General features: G+C 39.0%; 1 protein-coding gene across 1 annotated transcript; it reads right to left on the bottom strand.

The window, feature by feature from the left end:
• Positions 1–2774: 2774 nt before the first annotated feature.
• msx1a (muscle segment homeobox 1a) lies at positions 2775–4939 on the bottom strand. Its single transcript, XM_016557460.1, has 2 exons — positions 4602–4939; positions 2775–3432 (listed from the first exon to the last, which is right to left on the bottom strand). The coding sequence occupies exons 1-2, from the start codon at positions 4903–4905 to the stop codon at positions 3023–3025; spliced, it is 714 nt and encodes a 237-aa protein (XP_016412946.1). The 5' UTR covers positions 4906–4939; the 3' UTR covers positions 2775–3022.
• Positions 4940–9235: the final 4296 nt, after the last annotated feature.

The raw sequence follows: 9235 nt of genomic DNA, 5'->3' as shown, positions 1-9235 counted from the left end.
ATTGTATTGTTGTTGTTTTACATTTACATTTTTATATGCATTATTTTTGTCCATGAAACTTTAAGCATGAATTCGGACGTAAAAATGCAGCTTCATTTAGAATGTGTTCAAAATTTTTTAAAATTAATAGTAATAATGTTTATTTATTTTTATTCTGTGCTGAAAGGACAGCCAGCAGCATATGTGACCCTGGAACACAAAACCAGTCATAAGGGTCCATTTTTTTGTTATACATGAATAAACAAGCCTTCCATTGATGTATGGTTTGTTGGGATGGGAAAATATTTGAAAATCTGGAATCTGAATTCTCGTATTACTGATACAGTTGTGTGGTTGGGTTAATCTGTATGTTGTTAATATTATAGGCCTATTATTTTCCAGTTGGGTTTTACAGTGCATGTCTATATAAACTGATCTTTCATTTCAGCAGATGCCAGAACTTTATGTATTTTTCTCAAGGTCTCAGTTTTCAATGTAGGGCCTATGTCAACGTGTCAAATAACTCACTGAAACTGTAGGCCTATGTTTAAAAAACGTTTAAAGCGATGGTTTTCTATTATTATAAACAAACGGTTTGCCGTTAAATGTTGAGTAAATATCCTGCAAATAGTTTAGTTGCATGAACCGTTAGGGGGCGCTATAACTTATGACAAAATCAAACCCACAGCCGACATCTTAGCTTTTAATGCAGATGCGAACTTGAAACCAAAATAACTGTTGTTTTCGATGCCGCATTTGATGGACAGACACTTCTTCCAGACGTTATTGCTTTTTCCTCCAATGTGTGTCATTCCAGTGAATGGAAAATATTTTTGCAATTAGTTGACGTAATATATTCCAGGGAAATGGACTATTAATATTGGGTCTTCAAATATTTCTTTCTCTCTCTCTCTCTTTTAAACAGACGGTGCTTCAGAAATATTTTCAGAAATGCCAAATTCGGAGTTAACAGGACGTAAAGAAAATATATATTTTCAATATAAGCAAGTAAAGTAAGCACCAGTACCGACACATTATGAAGTTTGAAATGTCATGGGAACGTTGAAAAATCCCTAACCTTCTATAAACCGGAAAGAACAACCGATATATACCATAATATACATAATCTGTGAGCATTTGCACCGATTACGTGCATGTTTAATTTCTTTCAAGTGAACGTAAATAACAACGCCAACTGTGCGGTTAATTTATTATTTAAAAGTTTAATTTATGGTTTCATTATTTTAATGTTTAACCCTAATTTAGGTTCGTTTAGATTGGTTTTATAGGCTATATTACCAGTCAAACGCGCCTCTGCATGCGTCTAAAGGTCTGAGCTCGCTTCTCTGCTTTGAATGAAGAGAGAAAGACAGACGTGGCGCCAGTGAAATGAAGCCCGATTCTCTTCGCAAACGTCCCGTTGTGATAGTTTGGATGATAAAAACAAGTGACTTTTGTCTCCTTTAGCCCGGGGCGTGAAGAGAGAGCGAGAGAGTGACCTCTTCTGAACAGAAGAGACAGATTCCCTTCAGATCTTTTGTGGGCTTTCAGCCGGCGCACTCACCCGTGTGATCCTCAGCTTATTGTCATTAGAGCTTTTATTAATTACCGAGTACTGACTCCAGTCCCAGCACTATCTTTTCAGCCCTCGCCATTTTTCACACATAAACTATATCAATTCTGATATTTCATAGATGCGTTTTTCCTGAAAATCGCATGTTTGCTTCAGTTTCAGTGCTCATCTCTAGAATGATTACAAGTGTTTGAAGCACCAAGCCAACATGTGACCCAGCTTCAATAATTGCATTTATTCTTATAATACTAATAATATAATATTATAGGTTAATACTGGCATTTTAACTAGATTTGTTGAGGTTATCAGCAATGAATGGATGCAGAATTCATCAGTGATAGGCTATGCACCAGATTGCTCTCGATGCTGTACACATGAGCTGTAACCTCTGGTCTGTAATGTGCTGCAGGTCCTCCAAACTCACGGCGTGCTCGCTGTCATCTCATCCCTTCAATAAGAGCATTCCAGTCAAATCATTCAAGGTAATTTCAGGTCTAAGTCCAATCTTTAATTTCGCTCGCTTTTTTGAACTGCTCACAAGAGACGGTTTAGTAGATGCTGGTCTCCTCGAGGTCCGGCGCCAAGAGCATCTAAGTGGGTTATTTCAGAGCAATAAGCAACAGCTGTGGAAATACACTCCGGACAGATGATAGATGACAGGTTAAACGCACTTTCACCACCACACTCAAAGACTGCCTGTTCTTTTGCCTGCTACATTTACTGGGATTTATTTCTGTAAGAAATTATCTACCATTACCATGTGTGCTGAGCAAGAAACCTTTGATGTTAGTCTGGCTCCACAAATTAAAATATAGTTTAAATATGTGTAGAACTGTTGAGTGGTTTTAAATTTCATTGTATGCCAGCCTCATAAAACAACTGAAAATATGATTGACTCTTTAATCTGCTTTGCATGATTTTGAAGGAGTTAGGAATTTTGTTTGTTTGGGTGACTTTTATGGTTTTTGCAATGAGTCATCATCAAACTAGGAAATATTTTGCTTCCATTTTGGGACGGGTTTTAGAATCTCTCTAGATCAATCTCAATAAATCTCAATCTAGACCATGTTTCTGCTAAACAAAGGAGAAAACAAATAATAGACCATTTGTCATTAATTTATTTAACAAATATATTCATCATATAAATGGTATTTTTGTCCAAATGTACAATATTTTACATTTCAGATCCCTATCGAAGGGAATCATTTAAACAACAGTCGGAGTTGTTTATTTTTGCTATCGTTTAAAACATTGACACGAGTTTGAATCATAAACGCATTGCTACGAATGCAAGTGTGAGATACAGACTGTTTTCACCTGACCTGCCTTTGACCAAATCTGTGTTCATAAGTCTCTGTGACAGTACAGGCCGCGTGCAATGCCACCATTAGAGTAAAGCAGGTCCACTTTTGTCGGAACAGAGTCGCTGAAGATGCAGAGAAAGTCCCATCAGATGCACTCGGTCGATCTTTAAGCTAAATGGTACATGCTGTATCCCATGTGTGTGTAGAGTCCCACCGGAGTCACGCTCAGCGAGTGTCTGTGGAACGGAGGCGATGCCGTGTATGAAGCCGGAGCGCCGAATGGAAATGAAATCCCGAAGGCGGGAGGAAGCATCGGTTTAGAGGCCATCTTTATCTTCTCGAGTTCGGCCTCCTGGAGCCGCTTGGCTTTCGCTCGTCTGTTCTGGAACCAGATCTTCACCTGAGTCTCGGTCAGGCTCAGCGAGCTGGAGAACTCGGCCCGTTCTGCGATGGACAGGTACTGTTTCTGATGGAACTTCCGCTCCAGCGCCAGCAGCTGCGACGTGCTGAACGGGGTCCGAGGCTTCCGGTTGGTTTTGTGTTTTCTCAGAGGACACGCGGGAGGACTGAGACGCCCTGGAGACAACAACAACACCACACTGACCTTTACACTCATCTCTCACACTGCTTTAGAGCTCTGCAAAACTATTACTGTCACATGCAACCTCATGATGTGAAAATAATGAGATTTAATATTGCATTAAACGTGCTTCACGTAAACACAATATGCTACTTAGATCAAACTGATGCATATGTGTCCCTGGAGCACAAAAGCAGTGTTAAGTCGCTGGGGTATATTTGTAGCAATAGCCAACAATACATTGTATGGGTCAAAATTATACATTTTTCTTTAATGCCAAAAATCATTAGGATATTAAGTAAAGATCATGTTCCATGAAGATATTTTGTAAATGTCCTACCATAAATATATCAAAACTTAATTTTTGATTAGTAATATGCATTGCTAAGAACTTCATTTGAACAACTTTAAAGATGATTTTCTCAATATTTAGATTTTTTTGCATCCTCAGATTCCAGATTTTCTAAATATTGTCCTATCCTAACAAACCATACATCAATGGAAGGCTGATTTATCTAGCTTTCAGATGATGTGTAAATCTTATGACTGGTTTTGTGCTCCATGGTCACAAATATGTTCATAATAGTAGCAATCATAATCGTAGTAGAATATGCCGATTTTAATCTCAATAAACAGGCACTTAAATGTCTTAAGTTATTGGAAGAAATCACATTATTGGTGCACTTAAACATGGTCAGTGCAGTCTTAAACGCCTTTAAGAACTTTTAAATATGTCTTAGATCATTTTGTTGGGCAGATTTAGTGTATAATAATTCATCAATGTTTCTGGTGACCTCAATCAAGCCAAACCAAGTCCCTTATAAAAATTAACCATGGTTTGAATACATTAACCATAGTTTACCCAAGGTATTTGTAGTAAAACTGTGGTTATACAAATGGTAAACAACCACATATTTATATTTATACATAGAATTCGAAATTTGTACATTTGTAAACTGCACACTTGTAAATAACATATCTGTGCATTCATTTAAAGAATTAAATTCTAATTATTTTACTATAATAAAACTATGATTAATTTTGGTAAAGGGAGGGCCTCACGTTGTTGCAGATATGAATCTGAGCTCATATGTACCAGTTCAAAGCATGCAACAGTTAATTGCTTCACAAGCTCAGCTTTGGCCAGTGCATTGCTGTAACTCACGGGGAGAGAGGTGATGCATCCATGCGCTCCGCTCCGACGTTTCCGACAGTTTCAGAACGTCAACGGAGAACGCCAAACGAGCACCGGTCCGCTCCGGATCCGCGTGAGTATGCGACGCTCCGGCGGAGGAGCTCGGTCTCCGTTCTGCCATCAGAGCCTCGACGCTGAACGGGAGAATCTTCGGTTTCTCTGCGTCCTCCTCCACACCGATGCTGGTCTGCATCTCTCCTTTATCTCCTGAAATCACACGGGAATGATCTTCAGCTTTACAACCAGTAGAAGTCATGATGATGACTGGGGCCATGCACGAGTTTCACTTGGTTTTTAGTATACAGTGAGAGATCGGATGCTTAGAACATGCTGCTGTTTAACTCCTCTGTAAGCTAATAACACGCGCGTCATCCAATCAGAACAGAGCGGGGCGGGGCTTAAGTTTCTCCTGAAGTTTGACTGTCGTGTTGCGTTTGTGTATCTGTGTGGAGTATTGCAACAAAAACACCGCGCAAAATAAAGGAGGATACTGCATGTTGTACTGCATCCTACTTTTCAAATGTTATGAAATTAACGATAAATAACTGCAGTGACAATTACTGTTTGTGACTACAATATCTCATTTATTTTGACTTGTTCTTTTGCTGCTTGCCTATTTTTTTCCCTTTCATGTCAAAAAAAATCCTGTGATCCGGGAAGGAGAAAACGGATCGTCATGGTCAACCGATTCCTGAACGTTTTCTTAGTCCCCCCTCCCCCCCCCCTAACTTGCATTAGACTCTACTATAGAGAATGCGCAAAGAATCGAATATGACACACCGCGATGTGTCTCTACAGTATCAGCTTCAGTAATTGCTGAACATACTCAATCAGTGGTGATTACCGAGGTAATTATTAGTCTCGGTGATGTTGCTTTTTGGCGCCAGCAGCGGCGGGATCAAAGCGCGGAACTTTAACCCTCGCGAGCAGCCGCGGGACATTCAGAGTTTCTTAAACGATCGCAAGCCATTTACAAGCTCTCTCTCTCTCTGTTTACTAGCTGCTGTAATAGAGCAGATCAGAGATTGCGATGACAGGAGAGTTAGGCAAATTAACTGCTTCGCAACACGAATATTAATAATAAATCAACGTGAAGTGTAAGAATCCTGATTGCAATGTTTTCAGTTTACTGCATGCTGTGGCTTAAAGCAGCTCTCCTCTTTCGTAAACTGCATTTGATTGTAACTGATAAAAATGACACGCAAGCGGTAATTTAGCTTTTCCTTAATTTCACATCCGGCACTTAAAGGGAATGAATCTGTAATTATGCTTGGAGACACTTAGAGCCCATTAGATGAGATGAGTGGCGCTCTGAAGTCTCGCGCTGCGGGAATGTTTGATCCTTCCGCAGTAAAAATGAGCAACATAAACACAAGCCTGCACACACGAGACGCATTACCCACCGCTGCCCGAGGAGCTGTGAGGGAGTAGTAAATATCTGGCGTCGGGTGTTTGTGTTTGTGTTTGTGTTTGTGTAGGGAACAGAGTTAGGGGGGATTAGCATGCCAAACACTGCGCTTTCGGGCCAGTGATGTGCCGTGGAGAAGGTGATTACCATAGTTTTTATTGAAATCTCAGGGCAACAAATGAGGGCTGAACTGCGAAGCAAAGCGACTGTAAGTCCCATCAGAGCTTTGTGTAACTTCACAAACTCCACCTTTGATTCCGAGTCTGGAGGCAGGCACGCGAGACAAGTTTGTGTAGGGAACAGAGTTAGGGGGGATTAGCATGCCAAACACTGCGCTTTCGGGCCAGTGATGTGCCGTGGAGAAGGTGATTACCATAGTTTTTATTGAAATCTCAGGGCAACAAATGAGGGCTGAACTGCGATGCAAAGCGACTGTAAGTCCCATCAGAGCTTTGTTTAACTTCACAAACACCACCTTTGATTCCGAGTCTGGAGGCAGGCACGCGAGACAAAGAGCCTTTGTCGTCTCTCTCCGAGAGTTGTCTTTGCCCTTTTCATGCAGAGTCTGTCAATTCTGACTTAAAAGACTTAAAAGGTTCCGTGGATATCAAAAGAGGGTCCGAGGGAAACGTTTGTGGCCTCGGTTTCGGGATCTTTGTCACTGCGGAACATGTGTGTCCCATTAAGCTGCTTAAACCGCACAAACTCATGCGCTGTACCCTGATTCGTGTCGTTTACATGATGGTGAAAGTCCTCGGATATACGCGACGCGTCCCGACAGATGCGCTGATTGAGTCTTAATAACGCGTCGCGACATTATGATGCTCTCGCTGAAGATGAAAGACGCAATCATTACAGATAATGTCTCCTATTTCAAACAATTAGCGCAATCAGGCGTAAAGGGCCACTCGATGCCTTACAGTTATTTAAGCTGCTAAACGCGAGTGTAGCTCTGTCTGCGAAAGCGCTTGTCAGTTCAGCTCTCTCTCTCTCTCTCTCTCTTTCTCTCTTTCTCAAAATTCAAGCAGATTTATTGGCAGAGTAAAAACATTTGATAACATAGAGGCCTACACATTTACATTCTCTATTTAAGATGTTCGATAAAACAATAGCTATAATCTCGCTGTGACATGATTGTTCAGTTAATTTGTAAATTGGTGGTTATATGAGAATTATTTATATTAGAAATTAATTGTTAAATTGTAAATATTTTTAAATGTGTCGGCTGAATATTTATCTAATTTCTCTAGGAAGTACAGTAAAGATTCGAAGGCTTCACTGCGGATTCAGAAAGGTTAGCGTTCACTAGATGAACTAGATTTAACACTGTAAACTTACGATCCGATCACCAAAAACAGAGATTAAAACAGAGAAAACAGGGCCGCTGACTGTCGGCAGGCTACATCTTTACACCTGTAGGTGGTGACTGTGACTTTATGAGTGAGTCATTAGAATATTTAGTTCAACCTATTCAAAACATTGATTTATTCAGGATCGAAACAACTGTCTTTGTTAGCCAGTCATTGAATTGTTAGGTTTTTTAATTCAAAAGCATTGCTGCAGTGAGGAAAGACTAAGTCACTGATTCATTCATATTATTAATTTTACATTTAAGTACACAAAAAAGGGTTTGGTTTATGAGTAATGCATCAAAACATTTTTCCAGTGATATGATATATTAGTGGTGTGTCAGTCGCTTTTGCTCAGTCATCACTCTGATTTTTTCTGCATTTTTGTTTTTTTCATTGTTGCATTTTTATCGCATTGTTAATAAACTGAAGCAGAACATTTTGTATGAACATGTATTTGTCAGAATGCTAGTATATTGTAATAAGGTAATATTCTGGTTTTATTTACTGAAAAAAAACAAAAACTAAACGTCAGAATCGTGATCTCTATTTTAAGCATAGTTTATCCAGCATCTTGCAGCTTTTTATTTTTTTATTTTAGGCTATTATTATTATTATTATTATTATTATTATTATTATGAGGGGACACATATTTATGAATGGAACATTTCTAACTGTAGGGTGTGAATGAAATCTCGGGCATCTGAAAAGATGGATCTTGTGAATCTTGTGTTTCCACACACGCTTGATATTTGCGATCTAACTTGCACAATTGTTGAAATATTGTAAATAGTTTTAGATTGCGGAGAAATCCGCTTCCACACACAGGACGCGTTTGCTTGCGTCTCTGAGACTCTGAGCTCGTGTCTCAATTACCTGCAGATGAGATTTAATTAGCAGCAGTTTTACACACAGAACTGGCTAATAGCATTAATCCCAACTCACTGAGCTGAATAACGTGTTTGCTCTGTGGATTCACTGACTGAGTGCTTAATAAAACTTAATTAAATGCTTAATACGCGGATAACAAGCTAACAAATCAAATACTGACACTGTTTGGTAAAAACGCCGTTTCTGAGACACCAAAGCATTCAATCCACTGCATGCGCATTAGAAAAATAAGACGAATTAGTCCATATTAAATATTAAACAATTGTACTATTTTATTGGTTGGTTTCGTCACAGATTGATATGTTTTATGCATTTTTTTTTTTACCGCTTTCAGTTGCATGGGAATTTAAATAATCATATTTATTGGTGAAAGACTCTGATTAGCCTATTTGGGTATAAATTAACCATTGTTAAAACAGTACAACAAATAAATGCGTAAATTAGAAATATTGATTGCTGCTTGGTAGTAGTTAAACATTTTCTACTTACTTGATAATAAATGGTGGATCTGTTCATTTATTTATTTTTCTGGGTTAAGGTTGTTTGAGTGCAATTTGCCCATTTGATTTTATTAAATATGCCATGTTTAAATATAGTATTTTCCAATGTTCATTAATATTGCCTGAGTATACAGTAGTCAACATTTGAAGTGGATCAAAAAAGTTAATCAACGTTGTCCTAAGACAAGAACGCATTTAGGTTTTAGGACAACTTTGATGAAAGGTTTTGATCCACTTCAATTGTTGACTACTATATTTCAGTGTAATCTATAGCCTACACTAAACCCGCTGAATCAAACCAGAACAGTTCTGATAAAACCTGCCTTATGAAAATCTGTCCTCTCTTTGCATCACGAGTTCAACTGCGAAAAACTAAGTAGCCTAAATGTGAGCTCTGCTGAGTCCAACTGAAATTATGCATGTGAATCTGGACGGGCTCTTCTGTCAGACCCGGCA

Source organism: Sinocyclocheilus rhinocerous, unplaced genomic scaffold, assembly GCF_001515625.1.
Source record: "Sinocyclocheilus rhinocerous isolate Xijiao unplaced genomic scaffold, SAMN03320098_v1.1 scaffold1519, whole genome shotgun sequence".
Taxonomy (NCBI): Eukaryota; Metazoa; Chordata; class Actinopteri; order Cypriniformes; family Cyprinidae; genus Sinocyclocheilus; species Sinocyclocheilus rhinocerous.
The sequence above is the reverse complement of the archived record's forward strand: the minus strand, read 5'-3'. Positions and strand labels throughout refer to the sequence as shown.

Excerpts from the sequence above, each read along its gene's own strand:
- msx1a (XM_016557460.1), bottom strand. The coding sequence starts at position 4,905 with ATGGCCCCAGTCATCATCATGACTTCTACTGGTTGTAAAGCTGAAGAT. Across the intron at positions 3,433-4,601 it reads GATGCATCACCTCTCTCCCC|GGCGTCTCAGTCCTCCCGCG; the intron begins GTGAGTTACAGC and ends TGTTGTCTCCAG.